The 23,245-nt window shown below is 40.9% G+C and overlaps 1 protein-coding gene across 2 annotated transcripts in view; it reads left to right on the forward strand.

The window, feature by feature from the left end:
• The window catches only part of MALRD1 (MAM and LDL receptor class A domain containing 1), a 215,766-nt gene that overhangs the window by 15,690 nt on the left and 176,831 nt on the right, over positions 1-23,245 (forward strand). For both annotated transcript variants that reach the window (XM_083405973.1, XM_083405974.1), the window contains 4 exons: positions 7,184-7,303; positions 8,049-8,195; positions 16,793-16,938; positions 21,144-21,239. In XM_083405973.1, the coding sequence (XP_083262099.1) occupies positions 7,184-7,303; positions 8,049-8,195; positions 16,793-16,938; positions 21,144-21,239 (509 nt within the window). The remainder of the gene's footprint in view (positions 1-7,183; positions 7,304-8,048; positions 8,196-16,792; positions 16,939-21,143; positions 21,240-23,245) is intronic.

Below are 23,245 nucleotides of genomic sequence, written 5' to 3' on the forward strand. Positions count from 1 at the left end.
TGCTTTTTTTCTAAAAAAAATATTTAGGGGTCCTCTCATTTTGACTCAATAAAATCACCATTTTATAGTTCAAATTGGGGGAAATAAATACAGTAAATGGACAAAAGTACAAAGATTCACAAAATGTTTAGAGTATGCGAACCCCTGTTTGCATGTTTTTGTTTGGCCTGTCCTGCATTTGGATTTGTATAAGCAATATATGTATCTTGTACTAAGCATGACATACATTCCTTTACCAAATGTCTGCTAGCTTCCAAACAGTGCCTCTTAAGAGTTTTGAACATATTAGACTCCACCCCTGTAGTTTAGTTATACATATTTCAAAACCAAGTGTCTGAATCTAAGTACACTTTCTCTGCTGTGGATTTAGAGCCAGGCTTGTAGCACCTTAAACACTAAAGAGATTTTTTGTAAGATAAGCTTTTGTGGATCACATCATCAGATGCAGCTTATGCTGCAATAAATCTGTTATACGTTAAGGTGTCACAAGATTCTAAGTTGTTTTTGATGCAATGGGCTAACATCAAGGGTCTCCAACCTTTTGGACGAGAGTGCTAGGGTGCCAGTTTCAAAACAGCTGCCTTGGACGGGGTGTGGCAAAACACAAAATGACTACTATGGGGAGCATGGCATAACACAATAGAAAAACCACTCCCAACGACGTTATGCTTATCATGGGAAATCAGCTATGTTCTACTGGTCTGTGATGGAGATCACATTGATGCTGTTGCTGTCTAATAACAGGGAGCATTCCTCACTACCAGCAAAAATGACCTCCAATGGGTTCTTTCCCCCCCCACAATTACATTTTCTATCTTGTGCCTAATATTCATGCCTAATATTCATAGCCTGATATGGGTCCTTCAGTACACAATATACAACTGCTGTGTCTGTTGAGGGGGTCGTATTCATGTGTTATAAGTCTGCTCATCCTTTTTGAGTAGTGAAGTGCAGTCTGTCCCCCCCCCCCCACTAACAGTACATGAATGCTCCCTTAGAATGCCACTCATGTGTTTTGTGTGTGGATAATCATGCCTGAGTATGAAAAGTCAAGTGTCAAGTGGTCCTCAGAAACTGAGTTTCAGGCTAGTTGCCGCTAGGTTGAATGGATGCAATTGCTAGAGTGAATAGATGTAACAAAGGGCAAGAGTCTATGTCTGTATCTTCAGTAGTTGTATAGAAGAAGAAATTTTGGCAGGTGTGCAGCTTGTAATTTCATGGCACCACAGGGGTTCAAAAAGCTGTCAACCCACTCTATTGCCAATATTCTTTTAGAAAACCTACTATCTTGTTTCAAATGTTTTTTTAAAGAGACCAATCTGTTATAAAAAGAAAGGATATAAAAAGTACAGAAGAGCTGAAGTAGATATTTAATTCTATCCCTATGAAGTAATAGCAGATTTGGACTTTAAACCGAAGCTCTGCTCTTAGAACAGATATTTCTCTTTCTCTGCCTTGCTGTTCTAGGTTATCTTGAGAATTTAAACATTCCCCCAATCTTGCTTGATATGCATAGGTAAATGTCTGTTTGATAATGACTCCTGATATGTAATCTCTTGGTCCCTATCACAACCCATTTTGAGTTCACATAGGCAAACTATAATGAATTTGCATCCTAAATTTTTCCTGAAAATTATCTGTGAATGTTTTGTGTTATATCTTTTCCAAATGTTTGCTGAATATTTGTAGTATTAAATTTCCTTATCTGACAGTTGATAATTGATGATATTTTATAGTTCTTCTATGCCTTTTGACAGTACAGTATTTGATAGCTTAGCTTCAATGATTTAGCTATGATTAATAGCTGCTGCGTAATGGTGTTTAGTAATTCACAGTATTGAACTAACATATACCACATTGGAAGAAACTCTACTTAGTTAAATGGGGCTTACTCTCAAGTAAGTTAGTATCGGATTGCAGCCATACAGTAGTATTTAGTATTCGGTGGCTTTGAAAATTACATGGTATATAATTCCTGATAATATGTAAGTGCTGATAGCTTATGATGCTTTATGATACCACAATATTAAAGAGACACTAGCAAATATAAACCACTTGACTTTTCATGTGAAATGAATGAATTTGAAATATCATATTAGAAATGTTAATACAATTGGAAAAATATTAGTTTTTGAATAATTAAAATACTCGTTTCAGCTCTAATCTAGGCACTGTAGAACACAAAGTAGATTTTTCTTTCTTTTTTAGTTTTCCATTGTTTTCAGATTTATCGTGAATCAGCATTTTTTCTCTGTAGCTCAGAGGTAGACTATATCCCAGACTCAACCTCTGACATCTGCACTAGGATTGGGAAAGGCTCTTATCTGAACCTTGGAGAGATACCACCAATCTAGGGCAGCCTTATGTCCAGATTTTCCCAGATATTATGAGGATTTCAAAGGCAGAATTGATGTCCGGGCGGGAATTTCCAAAATTGCCAGTGGGGTGGGGTGTGTTTTTGTTTTTTAAAAAAATGCTCAGCAGTTTTCGGGATGTCCTGGTTTTTACCTTTTGAAATATGGCAACCCTAACCAATCAAATGTGCACAATATAAGTTGGATGGACCAATGGTTTGGCTCAGAATAAAGCATCTGCCCAAGAATCATTCATGTATATATGTTCATAATATTTGATGACTTAGGCCCAAGTGTTGGCTTTTCTTTGAAAAGGTAGATTCCCTTGGGAGGTGGTGGACTATCCTTCCTTGGAGGTTGTTTTTTTTTAAGCAGAGGTTGAATGGCCATCTGTCATCGATGCTTTAGCTGAGGTTCCTGCATTGCAGGGGGTTGGATTAGAGGACCCTTAGGTCCCTTCCAATTCTAAGATTCTATGATTGACATAGAGTAATATTTTATGCTACTATTTTATAATGACTAATTCACATATGCAAGTTGTCTCTTGTTACTATAGCCAAAGAATGATGGAAACAAGTATATATGAGCTGAATAATAAGTTATCAGATATATGAAATTGCTGTGGTGTGTCACATCTGCAAGATATGGCTTCCGTGGAAATGCTGTTCACTCTTTAAATTAGCGATTTCCCACTCCAGGTACTGTTCTTTTTCAAGAACCCTTGAGATTCTGTTCTAGGCCTGCTCACCCTAATTTGCTTCTCTCCAGATAATTGGTGTTGCATCTGGCTCCTTCCTATCACAATACTTCGGCAATTTCCCATATGCCTAGGAAATTTAAGCCTCTCCAGTCTATCTCCCACCCACCTGCAGTCTTCAACAATCTTTCTTGTTGCTTCTTTCAGTTAATTCTTAGCTTCTGTTGCTGCATGACAAGTTTCAGCCCAAGGCCTATATTATTCTCTATTAATATGTTCTCTTGTCCTGTGGTTTCGGCCTAGCTCTGGTGTTGTTGTTTTTTAAGTTACAATTAATTGACATGAGATTGGGAGGGGTTTATTTATTGTACAGGCATCCCTGTCACTTACATTCTGGGCCCCCACATGCATGACCGGAAACCCATAAAGTGGGGAGCACCCTCTAAAAAGCCTCCAAATCCTTCCCCCTACTCATCTCCAGCTTTCTGTCCACTCTCGTGCCAATCCAGACAAAAATATCTAGAGTTGAAGCTCTGGGGTTGGCTGGAAGCTGGAGGATGCATGGGAAAGCAGCTGCTGCTGCAGCTACACTACCCCACATGCCAGCTGTTAGGCGGGTAGCCTGAGCAGCCAAAACAAAGACCTGCTGCACCTCGGGTCTCTTCAGGGCTTCCTCCTCCCTCACTGATGTCCTCTTCAGCCTCCTAGGAGGGTCTCCTTGCTAGCCACGAGGACTTTCCAGCTCTCTCCTGCCATTTCCGGGTTTGAATTAAATTATTTCCCGGCCTCGCACATATAGGTGGTCAAATGCAAGTTGATTGCACTCAAGTGGGGGGGCCTGTATCTTACATGGTGCCTTTTTCAGTATAATTGCATAATCCAAAATGGTTAAAACTCTGCTACTTCAACAATTATTGAAATACTGTCAGACCTTGCCAAGAACATGGAAGCAAACTCTTGTTGATGTTCAGAAACTGAATCTGCTTTCTGCTTGAGTTTTAGCTCAGTAAAGTCTGGAAGCTTCCCTGAGCTTGGTAAAACAAGGGATTGTGCCGTCCCTTTGTGAGCAGAACTGGGAGGAAACCATTTTTCTGGCCATTCTCTCCCTGCCTCCGCAGCCCCCATAGCCTCAATTTGCTCCAGAGAGTTGGGGACCCTTCTGGAGCAGATTTACTGGGCCGGGGGTGTGAGGCTGCAAGAGGGAGGAGGAATAACTGAAGAATGATTTCTTTCCAGATCTGCTAATGGAAGCTTTACCATCAGCTACAGTTTGGATTTGAGCTAAGCGACACTGTTGAATACAACCCATAAAATTTGCTCTGAATTGTGATTAGTTTGTAGAACATGCATTAAACATTTGTCTTTTGCATTCAACCTGCAAATTTTGACATCAAAACAAAAACTTTGAAAAAGCAATCCTTTTCTTTTAGCACTACCAAGAAAAATAGAAAAGTGAGTCCTACTGCTCAAGGGCATGTTCATCTTGTAGTAGTGTAGAAGAAAGTTATTACCTCAAGGACTGCCTCTCCCCATATGAACCGGCCCTGACCCTGAAATCACTAACTGAAGCCCTTCGTCATGTTCCTCCTCCACAAAAGGTCCAGAGGGTGGCAACACAAGTACAGTTGTACCTCGGCTTCCGAACACCTTGGGGGTCGAACATTCCAGCTCCCAAACGATCAAAAACTGGAAGTGAGTGTTCTAGTTTTTGAACTTCTTTTGGAAGCCGAACATCTGACGGAACTTCCGCTATTGTTTCTGGCGTGCCTATGCAATCAGAAACCAATCGGAAGCTGCGCCTTGGTTTCTGAATGTTTCAGAAGTCAAACGGACTTTTGGAACGGATTTCCTTCGACTTCCGCCTTTTCTGCAGTGGCTTCCCGTTTGTAGAATGCTCTCCCCAGGGAGGCTCGTCTTGCACCTTCATTACCTATCTTTTGCCCCAGGCAAAAACATTCTTCTTCTCCCAGGCCTTTGGCTAATTAAATAATCTATGGTATTTTAAAATGTGTGTGGGCTGGGGTTGCTGTTTTTGTTTTTTACTATGTTATGCATTTTTTATGTTTTTATATTGTGAACCACCCTGTGATCTTTAGATGAAGGGTGGTATATAAATGTAATTAATTAATTAAAATAATAAAGTGTGGTCCTTATTGACTTTCCACGAGACAGGCCTCTCTATGCTTCATTCCTCTGTGATATAGATTGTTGTTCAAAGCAGTTAGCATGCACAACGAGCTCATCTTTTCTGTGTGTACTTAGAGATGGCAAATGACACATTGATTCTTTCATATCAGTAAAATTAAAGTAGAATGCCTTGGAGAAGAGAAAAAAAGTAATACGACTACATTGGCTACTCAGTGCTTAGCCATGTAGCCCAGAGGGGACAATGTTTGCAACTTTAAGGATTACAAGAAAATGGCTCAAATAAGTTTGGAATATTGTTATAGATCTATTATAAACATCCCATTACTAACCCTGATTTATTTCTGAAGCAATTCTCATTTCAAATGATTTATTGATCATTTCTCTTTTCTTCTTTTTTTCTGGCTTCACCAGTTGTCAAAATTAATTTATAGTAGAGCAATGCACAGTATTCATTGTCAAGAAGCTTGTGAAGTTGGAAAGAAAAAGGGAAATGCTATTCTTCTCAGGTTGTATCCATGGTGGCCTCGCATTAGTGCTTCTGCTTCCATAAGATGGGGGGGGGGATGAGGACAATGAGACAACCCAATTTTTGCCAAGTGTCACTGTTTACTGTGGCCTTTACTGCAGTGTCCCATGTTCTCTAGGGTCCTCCAATTCTTAAATGTTGCTTGCTGTGTGGCATGGGGGACTGTGGTGGGTAAGGAGTTCAGAAAAAAAGTTGATGCCCTGCCTAGAAAAAGTGTGTATAAGTCCATTCTGCTGATGCAAAGCAGCCATTAGCAAACCCTCCAAGTGTCCCTATTTTCCAGGGACATCCCTGTTTTAGAGAAGCCATCCCGGTTTCTGATTTGATCCCGGAATGTCTCTTTTCCCTTAGGATGTACCTATTTTCTTTGGTGAAATGTTGGAGGGTATGGTAGAAGGTCCCTATTTTATGGGAGAAATGTTGGATGATATGGAGTTATCCAGTCTCCAAGCTGTCTGAAGGCAATCTTGTATACAGAAGATGTTCTTTTTTTAATGTTTAATGCACTAGATAGTGGTGCCATTCAAGTCAAACTTCAGGGTATTGGTCTCAGGCTCAGCAGTCTGGGAGTGGGTGTCCAAATGTCTACCAAAGACAGCAATAAATGGTGAGGGCAGCAAATAGTCCCAGTTTCAACACTTAGTGTGGGAATACCGAGTCTAATGCCCACAGCTGCCGCCCCCCCCCCACTTCCCCCCTTTTAAAATCTTTGTATAGTGGTCTGGCAGTTGTGTTCTGTGCAGTGAAGCTCCAGCTACACCTGCCATTTTCATTTCCCCTGAAATGCCTCTGGGCCCCACAGGGGCAAGTTACACTACACATTACATCCAAATGCATATAGCAAAGTCTTGGGTTTTTAAAAATGAAAAGTCGGTCATGGGAGGTTGCAGTGTTGAGTGGAGGAATGGTGGAAGTGAAGGTGATTCTTAGCCCTTTCCATGTAGCTTTATTTCCACTCAAAAGGAATTCAATAAATGAATATTATTTTTCACACTACGTTCTTTTCAGAAAGGGTGAAAGCAAGTTTCTTCAATTCCTCCCTGTCAAGTAGTGCTGCTTCTAATAGCTCCAAAGAGCTGGGTTCTTCCCTTGTTGCTGCAGTTTCCCCCCATGAACATTCATGTTTATAGATCTATGTATGTCTATTTCTCAAGTGCATGACCTAAACATATCCAGAATATTATTTGATTTTGTTAAGAAGCAGTGCTACTTAGTTATATTCAAAGGGCTCATCCATGCTTTTCCCCTGGGCCCAAGAGCTTTTTCTATTGTTCCACGGCTGTGCCTTGTGAAAAACTGATCTTACCTGATGAATTGGATCTTAACTGTTCTTACTTGCGCAGTTGAAAAATGGAAAGAGATGTTGACTGGCCAAGCTTCAATTCAGTGTAGCCATAATACTGATTTTGTATGTAGGAATCTCAACTTTTATTCTTAAAGTTTTGATCTTGCTCTTAGCAGATACTTCACTGTGTAAGGAGAGAGTCCATGCTTGTGAAGAGACCCAAGCTCCAGATCAAGAGCACTTCAGTAATCCTTCCGGCATCCCTTTCAATGGCACACACGGAGGATTCTGCTGTAAGATTTATTGAATATAACTTTATTATAATTATTATATTATTATAATTAATTTATAAAACTATCTCTTCAAAATAACACCCAGTCTACATTATTTTTATTACATGGTCATATGCTGCTGAACTCTGTAAACAGCACCTGTTTACAGGGGTTATGTTCCAGGGTTCACGCCTAAAGCCAAAACCGTGTATAGCCAAAACCATTGCATTCAGTGGCGGATGGGATTACCAAAAACATTTTTGCCAGAAACCTGCCCCCTTTCTGCCCCCTTTATTTATTTATTTATTTATTTATTTTCGCCAAAGAGCTTATATGGAAGATAGACTACAACCAGTCTTTATTGAGCATTTATTCTGATTATTTTAAGAGGCAATTATATAACAACAAGCTTTCACCCTGATTTGCTTGTGGGGTGTTTGCTTTTCCTCCCACTAATGATTTGCTCGTCCCACACATTGCAGTGCATTTTGGCCTACCTATCCAAAATGTAAAAGCTCATTTTTTAAAGAAGTGCATTTGTGCTGGGGCAGCAGACTTTAATTGTGCAATTCCAAAATTCTGGTATGTGCTTGAATCTCTCCCGCAACATACTGACAGGTTCAGGGGGCACCCTGAATATTTTCTTTATGTGGGAGCCCAAAGAAAGGGAATATGAGGAATTGAAGGAACAATGATCTCCCAATAATGAAAGTAATGTAAGATTCAATTAGCTTAAAGGGGAGTAACACATTGTTCTTTCATTCAGTTCAACAGAACTGCAGTTTTAAGATTCACGTGTGTGACTGGAATTCTGATGCATCTGCAGAACATGTTTCCTGGGTTCCTGTGAAAGAATTAGATGATCATGGCTTAAAATCTGTTCTTCTGAAAGATAGAAGCAATGACAGCAATGGTAATAAAAATGAATTAAATATGCATTTGTCAGCTGATCTGAAACCTGTGGTAATCATTTTTTTTTATATAAAGAAGAACCTTCATGAATATAGAATGAAAAACTGCAGATAAAGATAAAAAATTTCAATGAAAGGAACATATTCAGAGTATGAGGTATGATAGTCAAGGCTCCCCCTTGTTCAGCTTCCAATTTTTGTTTGCTCATTGGTCAATTGTAATTAATTTTTATTATACTTCCTCTTGTTGTCTTTGAAAGGTACTTTACCTTTACCCTGCCCTCCAGTGAAGCTTGGCAGCAGGTGGTGGAGGGCAGGTGGTATGAATTCTGAGCAGGGATGCTCACATAGTTGAGGACCCTTTCCTTAAATTCTTATCCCATTCCTAGGTTGCAACTTCTGTTACTCTTTCCAGCTGGAGAGGAATCTAGGGAGACCCTCTGCTCTTTAGAAGAGCTGCAGCAGTGACTGCCCAGCCTTGGCTGTGAAAAGGATATGTGAGTGAGTTTGCTTTCCATACATGTTGCCTGCAGATCCATTGCAGGGAATTGTCTTGGCCCCAGACCAAATCCTTTGTGTGGGATTCTTCTCCCTTCCTCCTTAGGTTCATTGTGTAGTGTTGTTGAAGGCTTGTTGAAGAAGGGAGGGCCTAAACGTGGAGAGAGAAGTGAATTAGCCTCATGTCATTTGCTTCCATCACTTATGTCCATGATCTCTATATTTTTAGGAGCTAAAGCCTTTTCTCCTCCCAGGAGGGGAGGGGTTGTCAGCGGGAGACGATTCCCGCGTCACGCAGGGGGCGCTCCGCCCCCTGCTTCAACTCCAGGGCTGGTGCCACGCCCCTCCCCTGTTGGCCACCCAATAGGGAAGCTCGGCGGGGGCATGGCTTGCTGCTCAAACGCAGCCGCGCCCGCCATCCCCACCATTGCACACACATTTTCTTCGAGACACCACTCCACTCCCTTTAGATTAGCTGTTCCTGAGACTTTGCTATGGACCTCTGGTTGGTCGCCCTGTTTAACCAGGGGGCCTGGTAGGAGTTTTTTCCAATTGGCTAAATTGGCCCGGCCTCTTGGTTTTTTTCGCCTACCTCGTAGCAACCGTCACAACTTTCGTGGTATTTGGCGGTTAGGCATTGGAATGTGTTGTTGTTGTTTCGGGGCAAGGTGTGGCCATCGCCTTCCCCGACAATTTTGGGTATTCCGCTAAAGGAATCCGGCGGTCGTGGATCCTGTCCAATGCCCTTGTAGCGGGGGGCCATGGCACGACCCTCGGTGACATCAGGAAGAGAGCCTATAGTTGGATTAGCATCAACAGGCTTCCCCTACTGGTGGTTAACCCCTCCTCACTCACCCCTCTACGAGTGGGTGGAGTCTAATGTTCCATGGTCCAATGCCTGAGCCAATACCTTCTCACATGCTGTAATCAATAAAGTTGTGGCCTTTACCTTACCCATTTACCTTACATTCTGTGTCCACGTGTCTTTATTCCCCAAGCGGGGATCGGGTCCTCAAATCACAATGTTTTTGTATGCTTATCTAGAAAGTAGCTTCTGTACTGTCGGGCGCTGGTGGTGGTTGCTCGTGAGTAACCAGGCAGGACTCCGACTTTACAGGTTTTATTGGTGCAAACTATGTACAGTGCAGAAACCCAAAGTTCATGTCTGTCTCAGTCACTTGCAGATTCCGGGAATGCCCCTTTCCGGTTTCTCCCCCAGCATAAGAACTTGGACACCCCAAATCTCTGCCTCCCCTCCTTACGTTTCAAACCTCTGCACAAGCAGGGCGATGGAAGCGGCGTGTTTGCCTCCTGGCCAGCTGGGCTAGGTGAGGCGCTTTTGCTCTCAGAGGCATCTTCCTTCACTCGGCTATCCCCTTCTCCCCCTGCTCCACTGGAGGTGTGGCTTTCTCCACTGCTGGACTAGGAGCTGCTTCTCAGAAGCTTCGGGGGCTCTTGGTATTCCCCTGCCTCCCTCCCCCATTCCGATGGCAGTCCCCTGACAGGTACCATTATTAAAATAAACAGAACTAAGTTTGAAGAGTCACAGCAGATTGCTAGAACGTATTCTTTGCACAGAGAAGATCCTATACTCTTATCTGTGGTTTCTCTGTTGCCGTCAGTCAGAGCAGGCAATGCTGAGCAATTCAGATTCAACTGTCACATTTAGTGTAGGGCAGCTTTATATGTTCATATATAGTTCAGTGTTTCATCTTAAAATAACTGCTGAAGCACTTTAAGGTCAGAAACGTATAAGATGCATAGAAACATCATAATTTCTGGAATGTACCCCAAGGTTTCAGTTGGTTCAGTCTCACTCATGATAGCTCAGACACCAAGCATTTCTTTTCCTTCTATTTATTCCGAGGATAAATGGATAGAAGAGATCAGCTTTATAGCTCAAGCACAAAAAACAAAACAAAAACCTCTCAATGTCACATACCACTCTCAAAGGCGGCTTGCTGAGGTTGAGATTTGCAAAGAAAATGTTTTCTTTTCTAATTTTGTTCAAGCCCCCTCCCACATAGATAGTGAGCATAAAATTAAATCACGATGGCGACTGGACAACAGTATTCATGAAACAAAATTGATTATAGAATATTTGTGAGTCTTTTAATGTACTCATACATATAATGAACTTCTCTTCCTGACCTTGACTGATATTTTTCTAGCTGTGTGATTTCTATTTTCTGTGTTATTAAACTCTTGAGTTTTATGGCACTTGCGCTAGTTGGAACTTTATTGAAATGGATGAGCTTTGCATCAAAGGAGTCCTTGGACTAAAGAACAGAATGCTGGCCGCTAGTTTAATTGTCCTAATGTTAAGAGATCTATTACCTGTTTGTTTATAGCATTTTTGGTATTGTTGTTTTCCTGCTGTTATAATTGGTATCTTTACTGGATTTTTCTTTCCTATTAGCTGTTTGCAAATATAGTGGACAATTATAGAGTTTCAGAATAAGCACATCATTTTAGCAACATAGAGAATTATGTAGTAAAAATCTTAATCACCCAACAGAGAGTATCTTCTGGTTTAGTGTTGTATTTAGCAAATATTTTCTTCCTTTTGCACTGTAAAAACATAAACAAAAAACAAAGCCCAGCTATTTAAGATTATTCGGCTGTTGCAGATTAGACTGCATACCCCAAATCTAAGTTGGTGAAATATATACATTGTTTTTTCTGCCTTCTCCATAAGTGATTAGATTAAACTCACTGCTCATTGATAGTTGAGAACATGTAACATGAGTTGGTATGAAAATTAGAAATGTTTAATTCCTTGCATCTGAATGTACAACTTTAGAGCAAAACTGTATCAAACACAAGCCACTTTAGGGCGTTGCTTTAAAATCCGAAAGTGTAACAAATGAATAAATGTATTTCTATTTACCAGTGGAAGTCTATGCAGCATTTTCACATGGCTGTACAGGACACTGATATTAAAATTTGTCCATAGCCCTCTTCACACATCTCCCTCTATGTGATTTTAATCATACGAAGGGAAATAGCTAAACCATGCCACTGTCCCCATCTCTCCCAGCCTATCCCACAGTCTATGCCAGGGGTTGCTAACCTGACAAGTGCAGTAACATCCGTCAGTGCTTCTTATGGCACTCATGAATTGTCTCAGTAAATAAATATCCTCTCAAATATCTGCAGTGCATTCTTGCTGTTCCTGCTCAGTTCCTGTTTACACTGGCTTGACTTATCCTACATTAAACAAGCCCCCTTAAACATGCACACATTTCATTGGGTGCCAGGATTTGACAATAATGTCAAAAATACCCAATTAATGCAGATTACATAAAATTAATGACAAATGTTTCTGGGAGCTGTTTCATTGATTATTTATTACATTTTGATCCCACCTTTCATCTAAGTGAGTTTAGGACAGTGTACATGACTCCCTGTGAGATAGATTATGTTGAAAGGAGGTGAGCTTTGAACCTGGGTCTGCTCTGTCTCACTCCAGCGGTCTAATCATTCATTCATCTTCCTTCCTTCAATTTAATTGTATGGCACTTTTATATATATACACACACACACACACACACACACACACACACACAAAATGCTCAAAGCAGCATTATGGAAACAATTTCATAATAACTTAGCGAAACAAAAATATCAAAAATATAATAACATCCAAAAAAACTGCATGTCAATACTATAAATATAACAAGATTACTTAAAAATAACAAGGGAGCTTCATAGTTTCACCTTGGCCCTTTTCCATGATGTTTCTCACAGTCCCTCATAATGCTTCCAAAGACAAAGAGTGGGATAATCAACCAGTCTTTACTAGCCAATACAAATATTTGTTTATATTCAATGGAGGTTAGCATAAGCCCTGGTTTGCAGGATCTGAGAAGATTCTCTCTTTGCCTCCTTTTAAACGAACAGATTCCCTCATCCAGTACATCTAATCATGAATCTCTTCACATGGAAAGTTCTGAGAAGTACTCATGTGAAAATCATTTTTGGGCAAAAGGTATTTCCGTAAGCCTAGGGAATTCCCAAGTGATAAGGCAAATCCATGTTCCGAGCCCCTTACGTTCACCCACTGTAGGGACCTCTCGCCATGTGGAAGCATTTCTCAGTGGCCGCCTGAGTGCTGCAACATGTTAAGTGCTCTGTTGTGAGTACACCTACAAAATCTGGCTCATGTTATCTTGCCTAGAATGTTACCCTTTGGACATGCATGCTGGGTTATCATAGCATTCATTCATCAAAGACTGACCTGTAAACTTAGTCTTTTTAAAGTGGTAATTATTGTCAAGGGAAAGTTTACTGACAGCTCCAAAATGAGATGCAAGGTCCTGTGCCTAGTGAGCTTCAAGGATATAGCCGCCTCAAAGCATAACTCTCTAACAAGGGCTTTTGATACACAGATGCATACAAATGAGTGAGATTAGAAAACCTGCTTGAATAAAATCTAATCTTTTTTCCTAGTTACAGTCTTTGAGCTATTTGATCTCAAGTTTCTAAAAAAGGAAATTGAAATAATGTCGGGGGGGGGGGTCCCTATTAATACCCATGCCATATTAATGTCAACCTATGCCCTGAGTGCAGAGGAACTTACTACTATCATTGAATATTTGTGTTTATTCAGGAACCACTATTTTGTCTTAGGCTGCAGTCTTGTGCACATTTACCTGGGATTAAGGTATCCTGAACTCAATAGGACTGACTTCTGAATACATATACAAAGAATTGCGCTGTTAATTTGTTGCTGTGCATAGTCTTTGCTAGACAATGCAGTTATCTGTTTATATCCACTGAAGTTGGTGTTAAGATCAGAGTAAAAAGGTAAAGAGACCCCTGACTGTTGAGTCCAGTCACAGATGACTCTGGGGTTGCGGCACTCATCTCGCTTTACTGGCCGAAGGAGCCGGCGTTTGTCCACAGACAGCTTCCGGGTCATGTGGCCAGCATGACTAAGCCGCTTCTGGCGAACAAGAGCAGTGCCATTTAACTTATTTGCAGTACCTAAGAAAATTCTTTCCTTGCACAATGGTTAAACTACATATGGGAGCTTTAAGGGAAAATAGCAGCTGGGAGGGAGAGAGTGTTGGCAGGGAATTGGTGTAGAGCCCTAACCCAGATTGGGAGAACATTGTGCATCGGATCATAGCAACTGCCTTTCCTTTCAATACAAATGGCCTCCCCCCCAATAACCTAACATGTAGTTCAGCCTTTAAAGAACTCTCATTCTAAGAGCCTCATTTTAAATGTAATGGATCAGCTGATCTGTTACCGTGATCGTATCTTTTTTTCTACCATGGGAATATTCATGACAGCAATGTTATACACCAGCATGGATGGCAACTCGTAATCATTTAGCTGAGGTCTCATATTGCAATGTGCTGCAATCACACAATGGGAAGTTAATATCTAAAAGCCAGTCTGCATGGTGAGAATAATTTTACTGCACCCCTGCTTTCCCCATTTTCATTTGGTAGCAGGTATATGGTAAAAGTACCCTTGCTATATTGCCAGATAGTAAAAATAAGCAGACTCCCATACATATGGACATGGACAATAGTGTTATGAGTTCATGGGTGCTAGACATTTCTAAATTCCTGGAGTCAGTAAGTGTTAGAATTTAATTAGACCCATGTGTAGTAAGTTGTGTACTAGACACTTCTAATCCCCTGGAATCTGCAAGTGTCAAAAGCTGATTAAACCAGAATAAATTTCCTAAGTGAGGTGATAGTCTGGGAGATGAGCCATTAAGAAAACAGAGGATGAAAGCGGCTTGGTGTGAGACAGCAAATGAGTCGGGCCTCTTCCTCAACAGATAAAGCTGGACTTTAGAGAGTTAGGAGTTATGTGACTGAGAAACAAAGCAGCAGAGTGTGATGTTTGATGTCAGTTTGGATCCAAGGTCATGCCTATGGCAGAAGCAACACTCTCTTGGGGTGTTGGTGCTAGGAACCCCTCCATCGTAGGCTCAGGTTATATATTTGTTCAAATAAATCATATATCATAAAGACAACACAGTCTTCACTGTGGCTCATTTCCAAAAGGAAACATGGACCCCCGGGTAGGCGCCTGAAATCCCGTGAATATTTCACTTCTCAGAGACTGGGGTGATGCACAGCAATATGTTGAACGCTAATATAGGGCATGGTCAGTTGTAGCCTCCCAATATTTTCTTTTGTACAATGTTCTGAATCACATGTTGGTGTGCTGCTAGTGGCCCTGGTTCTACAACCTGGGCAGTAGGCAAAGGGTAGCCTTGTGCCCTACTTTACAGAAGACAGCCCACTATTTGAAGAGTGGTTTGTAATTTAGCATATGGAAACCTGTGGCCTCTTTTTTTTGGGGGGGGGGGCTGGTACTGCATGAATGGCCACCCTAAATTGTCATGAAGGAAAAAGAGAGAAATATGCAACACAGAGGGCCTGTGGTTTACACAAGAACAACCACTCCTGGAGCTTAAGCCCTAATAATGAGAAACCATCTCAAAATTCATATCAACAAACCATGAATCTCCAGTAGCAGGAAGCTGTGAAAATGTTCCCAACCTGACACTGATTGTCCTGCAGATAAGAAGAGCCCTGAACTTCTGTTTGAACCAGGGTTAAGTGAAGAAGAGGTCAGCGAGCCACATGATCAAAAATGCCAGAAAGCCAGGGATACTACAGTCTTAAAATTTTCCTGCCTTGCCAATCAACTCAAATTAGCATCACCAGCCGGTGTACTTTAGTGCCAAGGTCAAATTAAATGACTTGATGCACAGCAGATCAGCAGGAAAAAGAGAAATGCCTGACCTCATTTTAGAATTTGCCATTGCCCCATTTGGCTACAGGGCCATCTTTTCTGTTTGATAGAAATTGTTCAGAGAACAAGCTCTATATTTCCCATCCATAATGATATTCACAGAAGCCGAAGGGTGAAGTGTTAGAAGATTTTAACTATCAGCTTCTGAAAATAGCCGGATAGTCCAATGATTCAAGAATAAGAAGTGATCATATATTTTTAAAAGAACAGATGTCTGCTCTTTTTATTTCAGGTAGTTAAAGGAGAATATGAAGGACACAAGTCATTCTCTTAGGCCTCCATAGAAATGCTGTTATCGGGAGCAAAAGGTCAAAAAGATCTGAAATTACAGCTTTAGCTGTAAACCCATGTGCTTCTGCAACTTGGTTGCACAATATGCCTTGCTATGAAACTACTGCAGGCGTCTTACACTGATTAGATCTCTCCTCCTTTGGTACTTTCTTCAGAAAAACAGCTTTTTAAAAGCTGAAAACATTTTATTTTGATAATATTTCTTTATATTTCCAGTATAAATCATATGTGGAAACTCATAGAGAATGGAAGCAGATTGCTCCATATTAGGAGGGTGGAAGGACCTGAGGACTTCTTCAAATGAAAGCTACAATGGAAACAACACAGTGGCCGCTGGGCAGACGCGATGCCTGTATAGCATTAAGTCTATGGCGGTGGTGGCTAATATGTGGCCCTCCCGTTGTTGCTGAATGGCAATTCCAATTATCCTTGATCATTGGTTGTACTGTCTGGTGTTCTACACTAGCAACATCTGGAAAGTCACACTTTAGCCATCTCTGGACCATGGCTGCCAGGATTTTTTCTGGTCTGATTTCAAAGTTGCTGCTGGTGTTTAAAGCCATAAATGGCTTGAGACCTCAATACTTGAGGTAGTGCCATTCCTCACATACTCATACCTGGGCATTAAAATCTCTTGGGGGGGGGCTCTCATCTGTGTTCCACCTTTAGTAGGGCATGCATGTGGAGATGCTGGAGAAGGCCTTATCTGCTGTAGCACCCTGGCTGTGAAATAGCTTCATTTTGGCACCAAGTATTTTGGCAGCATGAACTACAGTTGCATTTGAGCTAACTGTTGATTCTTACTGCTGAGCAATGGATGTTATGTTGGCTATAATTATTAATGAGTATTGATTTTTGTGGTTTTGTGTTGTCATTTTATGGATTGTAACCCATCTCTGAGATCATCTGATATAAGGTAGATTAGAAATAAGGTTACTATAAATTGTTATCATTGTTATCATCATCAATATTAAAGGAACCAATCATTAATTTTTGAAGAACTAATGGTGAGATTCTTTTTCAGGACGCTATAAGTGGGTCAACACATCATATGAAAGCCCAACTCTGAATGGCTCAATGTGTCATTGCTTTGGTGAAAACTGCCATATTTGGTTTCATTACACCATGGTGGATAACAGCGTTCTCAAAGCAGTACTTTATACTGAAGCGGTAAGTAAATAATTGTGGATATAATTCAGTTTCAGACAGAAAAACAGACTTTCTCTCTTGCAGCACATGCCCAATAGCCCTTCCTTTTTCATCCAGTTCTCCAAGAACAGGAAGGAAGCTTTTATAGAAACCACTGAATAGTAGCACATTGTTTCTAAAAAGTTATTTGTGCATTTTCAGTAGGAAGGTATAATATACTAAACTCCAGAAGAAAAGCTGGAAGAATGGAACATGTCTGCAGAAACAAACACTTTTTAAAAATAGGATTAATTGTTTTTGCAGGCTTTACTGTTGTGTTTCCCTGAATGATTCCATACATTCTTTTCAAAATGGAAAAAACAACAACACCACTAGTAGTAGGGAAAGGGTATTTGGGGTTTTTAAAAAAATACAATTTCTTAATTTTACAGACCTGTACATTCACCAAAGCATATATCATATATTTAACATCAACTTCCTTTCCCCTCCCCTTTGATAGTTCGTTTTAGTTACCCTTTTCCACTGCATATTCTAATCAATCTGTATTCTTTCCTTTTTCAGTTTTGTCTCTATACTGCTGAATTTAATCCTGCTAATGCCTTAATTTGTTTACAATAGTTTTTTTTCTAATATTCTACAAATCTTTTCCAATCTTCCTTAAAAACTCTTTCTTCCTAACCTCTTATTCTACTAAGTTAATTTAGCCATTTCTGCATATTTCATCAATTTCCACCAGGGAAAGGATATTTGTAGTCAGGACATAGATCTTATCCTTCTCCAGAAGAATTGAAAGAGAGGCAATGAAGAATACATTTGTCTACCACCTTCCTGCATTGCTTTTGTAGTAGCTTCACAAAGGAGCTGATAGCACACCATGCCATTTACTATATAGATCTTTCACACTGTATAGAGTACCTGCACATCATTGTCAGCTACTGTGAAGAATGATTCACAGGGACAGAGCACTGACCCAGAAAACAGGAGATGGACATTTCAATCCCATGCCAGGGGGAACTGTAGAATTCAGGCTAACTTGGGAGAGGCTGAAACTCCTTGGTAAATATCTGATTTACCTGTAAAAGATCTTTAGTTCAATCCTTGCACTTCCAGGCAGGACTGGAAAAGGTTCCTGTCTGAAATCATAGAGAGCTGCTGGTACTCAATGTAGACAATACAGAAGTAGATGGAATGTTGATCTGACTTGATACAGGGCACTTTTTTTTTTTGTTCTAATAAATATGTGGCACTAGTATGGAGGCTCACCATGTGATGTAGAAAATCCATGTCGCAGGTGATGTTACTTTCCCCTTGCAGAAGACCCACCATATGGATTTCCCTCCCAGCAACTTGCATGTGGGGCTGTAACATGTAAATTGGCTCACAGAGTCAAAAGAAATCTGTGAATTCTATGGCATGGAGAGAAAGTGGTAGAAAAAGAGTAAATGATAGAAAAAAGCTCACCAGCTAAATTATGCCTGTATGTTCAAAGGCAAAAAAGCACCATGGTTTTTTCTTCTTCTTCTTTAGCTAGAAGAAAGGGTTTGCAAGTCAGGAGTTAGGAGTTTCATTTCCACAGACAAACAAACAAAGCAAAAACAAATTAAGTGCTTTATGCCAGCAAGTCACATATGCTCAATGTATCCTGTGGCCTCAAAAGAATTCTATTAAAATTATTTTCTTCTTCTTCTCCAAGTACTTAACCAAAATCATAGGTCAATTAGGCACAATTTTTGTAAATAAAGTAGGGAAGAGATTAAAAGACTTGGCACAGAGATTAAATCAATTAACTGAATTAGGCATTGATATACATACTCAAATATAATTTTGACAGCATACATTATCAGATCTCAGACCTTTCTTTGCAGCAGCCTATTTACACTTTTTATGATTCAGTCATTATTTTCCCAGTCAAAATACAATTGCTTTGTGGGTTCAGCTAGAGTTGCTAGTAGCATTTATCCGCTATCCACCCTGTTTCCTGCTGCCCTGCATTCAAGGTTGCTGTTGTTGTTTTAAGATCAAAATCTTGAGGTTAGGGGAATTAATGTAACCTCATAACCTATGGCACAGAGTTCTTGATGACAAATGAACCTTCAAAAAAGCAGCCAAAAATTGAGCCACAAAGGTACCAGGAACATTTTTCGAGGATGGAAACCAATGGAGCTGATGAACTGTAGGGCAGTGCTCAGAACATAGTGACACTTAGATGATCTATTACCAAATTACTTACTTTTTCTTCCTAGAAGGAGTGGAAAGTGTTTTCCAAGCCTTTGTGATGGGAACGGAGACAAAATTAGGCTTTCTGACCTGGAGGTATTATAACAAAGCAGGGGAGTTTTCACCTCTTGAATGGGGTTGAGCTTGACCCTTTCTGACTACTGAATAGCTTCATTCCATCCAATTAATTTTTTTCTAGAGTTTATGTGAAATGCGAAGTCACATTCCTAAGGATTTAGTCTATATACCACACAAACTAGCACCATCCTTTGCTGCCTTAAGAGCAGCAAAGCCTTGAAAACTGTGGCAGGGCTGATTTTTCAACCTGCAAATGAAACTTAAGAGAACAGTGACAAATTGAAGTAGCTGACAGGGCACAAAGAGAACTTGTTCTTTTCCATTCCATACTGGCAGCAATGCCACCAAATAATGTGCAATATAATAAGACTTCTGCTTTTTGAACTGTCAGAAACTTTGACCCAAGAGCTTCGGAGTCCTGAGACTAAGACCTAGCCCAGTGTGCCTTAGCATAATGGGCAATATCATTAGGCCCCAGAGAACATTTCCATTGTAGAAGAGAATTGGTGTGTACACCACCATCTTGTGATTGACTGGGAATCTGAGCCCTCTGGATAGGCCAGGGCTGATATCATAGGAACCTTGCCCAGTGCCTTTTTTCTCTTGTACTTTTTGTTCCAACTTAAGACACCACCTCAGGAGACTGTATATAATTATATATGTTGTTGTTGTTTAGTCGTGTCTGACTCTTCGTGACCCCATGGACCAGAGCACGCCAGGCACTCCTGTCTTCTTCCACTGCCTCTCGCAGTTGGTCAGACTCATGTTGGTAGCTTCGAGAACACTGTCCAACCATCTCGTCCTCTGTCGTCCCCTTCTTCTTGTGCCCTCCATCTTTCCCAACATCAGGGTCTTTTCCAGGGAGTCTTCTCTTCTCATGAGGTGGCCAAAGCATTGGAGCCTCAGCTTCACGATCTGGCCTTCCAGTGAGCACTCAGGGCTGATTTCCTTAAGAATGGATAGGTTTGATCTTTTTGCAGTCCATGGGATTCTCAAGAGTCTCCTTCAGCACCATAATTCAAAAGCATCAATTATATATAACCTATGGCATATCCTGGTCCTGCCAAGAAACTCTCAGGTTTAGATATTTCTTTCCATGATCTATGCAACTTCTTAGCCTCTTGTCTCATGCAACCCTGCAGTGAAATCACATCTTATAAGATCCATATTTCTTCACCCTGGCCTGGAAGGAAGCACAGCTAGAACTGCTCTGGCTATTTTTGCTTCCATGGTCTTAGCTTCTTTTTGACCTATACAAAAGAAAAGCTTAGGGCTTGTGTTTGGGGCACACGATTCGGTATAAGGCACAGGAAAAGAGATACTTCATCTCCTGGAAGTAAGTCACATTGAATTCAATGGGGCATACTTCTGAGTAGAAATTCATAAGATTGTGCTGTTTTCTAAACAAAGTTTCATGAGCATTGGCAGAGTAGATTCCCATTAACCTTTTGTCTCCTGTGGGGGAACCACCCCACATTTGTCTTTTTGTCTGCCTTGTAACTTTCCATTCCAGTTTATTTTACATTTACATAGATATCTCCTGATAATTGCTCAATTATTGTGCCTAATTACTGCAAATGCCTTGTCTTCCCTGGAGTCCGTGCAATCAGAGCAGTAAACACAGCAACGAAGTACAGAAAGCCGTGTTTCTCCAGGCAGCAGTGACAGCCTGATTATGGTTCAGAAAGTTCGGCTAAGCCAGCCTTTCCCAAACTGCTGCCTTCCCGATGTTTTCGGCAAAACATCCACCAGCCCCATCCAGCATGACTATGGTCAGAGATGATGGGGGTTGGAGTTCAACACATCTAGAGGGCATCAGACTGGGGGAAGGCTGAACTTAAGTGGTTTGACAGAAGCCATAGATAAAATGGATGCACATTTATAAATATGTATGTAAATTTATGTAAATATATGTGTCTTATTCCTGTCAGGATGAACAAGTGGTACTGTGGAGAGCCAGTGCAACAACTAACAATGAGTGGGTGAAAGCAGAAATACAGATACCAACAGATGTTAAAAAAACCAAGGTAAGAGAAAAACATTTAAGCATCCCCACTTTGCAAGTTGATCCCAGTGATCCTAGGGGTGCTGCTGAATATATGGAGAATTCCATGTTCTAGGATTTTTCTTCTATGAATTAACGCATGCTTGCAGCTGGAAGAATGTATTTCATGTAAGAGAACAGGAGGCACCCTGCAGGCAAAGTTCTTTGGTCTACAACTTCCTTTTCAAGCACCTCAAGCAGTGGTGCAGCTAGGGCTGGACCTTGGCACCAAAGTCCAGGGCCTCCCAGCCCAAGGGAGCCCCAAATGAGTACAAAGAGAGTGTCCGATTGTGGAAGAAACAGCCAAGAGACCCCACATCAGCACTCAGGCTGGCATGGGCATGCACTGGGACTTGTGCTGCTCTCCCTGCCATATAATAATAATAATAATAATAATAATAATAATAATAATAATTTATTTATACCCCACCCATCTGGCTGGGCTTCCCCAACCACTCTGGGCGGCTTCCAACCAAATATTAAAATACAGTAATACATCAAACATTAAAAGCTTCCCTAAACAGGGCTGCCTTCAGATGTAGGTAGTTGTTGTTCTCTTTGACATCTGGTGGGAGGGCGTTCCACAGGGCGGACGCCACTACTGAGAAGGCCCTCTGCCTGGTTCCCTGTAATTTGGCTTCTCGCAGTGAGGGAACCACCAGAACACCCTCGGCCTTCATTTTAGAAACAAACAAACAGATTCCCCTGTTTTATAGCTGGGGTGGCTGTACATGGACAGTTAATCATTATTTTCAATAAATATTAATTATAAGTACTATAATTTATTATAACAATACGCTTAAATAAATAAATAATAAATGTTTACCTGCCAAGATATTATCCTTTAATACAGCAAAACAGTGCTTATTCCCAAGTCAATATGTTTAGCATCAGGGCATCAGAAGCAAACCCCATTTCCCCTCTGTAGTCCTGATGTAAGCAAGTTTGAACTAAGAAACTAAATATGCTCAGTGTATTTCTAAAAATAAAATAAAATAAAATAAGGGTTGGTAAACTTCTTGGTTTTTTTGCATATCAGGAATCTAGAAGCAGTTGTTAAGCATGGAATGGCAGGAGGGGGAATAAGGAAAGGTTTGATGGTGTGTGCCACACAACTGCAGTAATACACAAGTCTGTCCAGAGGGGGGCCCATTGCAACCACTAAGTCCACATTCTAAAATGATCTGCCTGTACCACTGACTCTCAAGTTTCCACCAAGTATTTGATGACTAGGCTGCAGGTTTCAGGAAAGAGGGAGGGAGCAGAACATGCATAGGACCTGACAATCCAGTTCATATCATTGGCCACACCTCACACAGAAGCCTGAGACAAATTCTGCCCATGGGGCACTGGGGACCTTCTTAACATGCCAGGAACAAAACTGCTGCCCCGCAAGAAACTAACTTTGTGTTGCAGTAAGCCTGCTACCATATCTAACTTAAAACTCTTCAGTCTTGTCTACTTCTTAAATATGTTTTATTCCATCTTTTCTCCAATAAGCTCTGGTGTATATGACATACTGGTAGATGATTATCCCCCTTTATTTCCCCTCGGCACCCCGTGAGATAGGTTTGGCCAAGAGATAGTGACTGGCGCCAAAACCACTCAGTGAATTCCATTCTCAGTGGTGATTTGAATCCTGTTATCTCTGTCCTTCTTTAACACTCTAACCACCATCCTGGTCTGGCTCTCGCTCCCAGAGCCTACCAAGTATAGAAATCACCTGGAGTGTAACAAGAAGTGGACCTGCCAGCAGCAGCTCCAATTTATTTCACCTTTAAATTCAGCCAGCCAGTTGCTGCTAGGTGAGTGAGCCAGTGCTGTTGCAGGATTAAGCTTTCCATTAAAAGGGCAGAATGGAATTTCAGAAACTATGGGCACACCTGGCACTTAAAAACATGCTGCAGGAAAATTACCTCCTGGCAATTTCCTGCGTCAAATCAATTTCCAGCATAACAAAACCGGATTACTTTGTTTGTAATTCCTCAC

This window comes from Podarcis tiliguerta, assembly GCF_965153285.1.
Source record: "Podarcis tiliguerta genome assembly, chromosome: 12".
In the NCBI taxonomy this organism is placed as follows: Eukaryota; Metazoa; Chordata; class Lepidosauria; order Squamata; family Lacertidae; genus Podarcis; species Podarcis tiliguerta.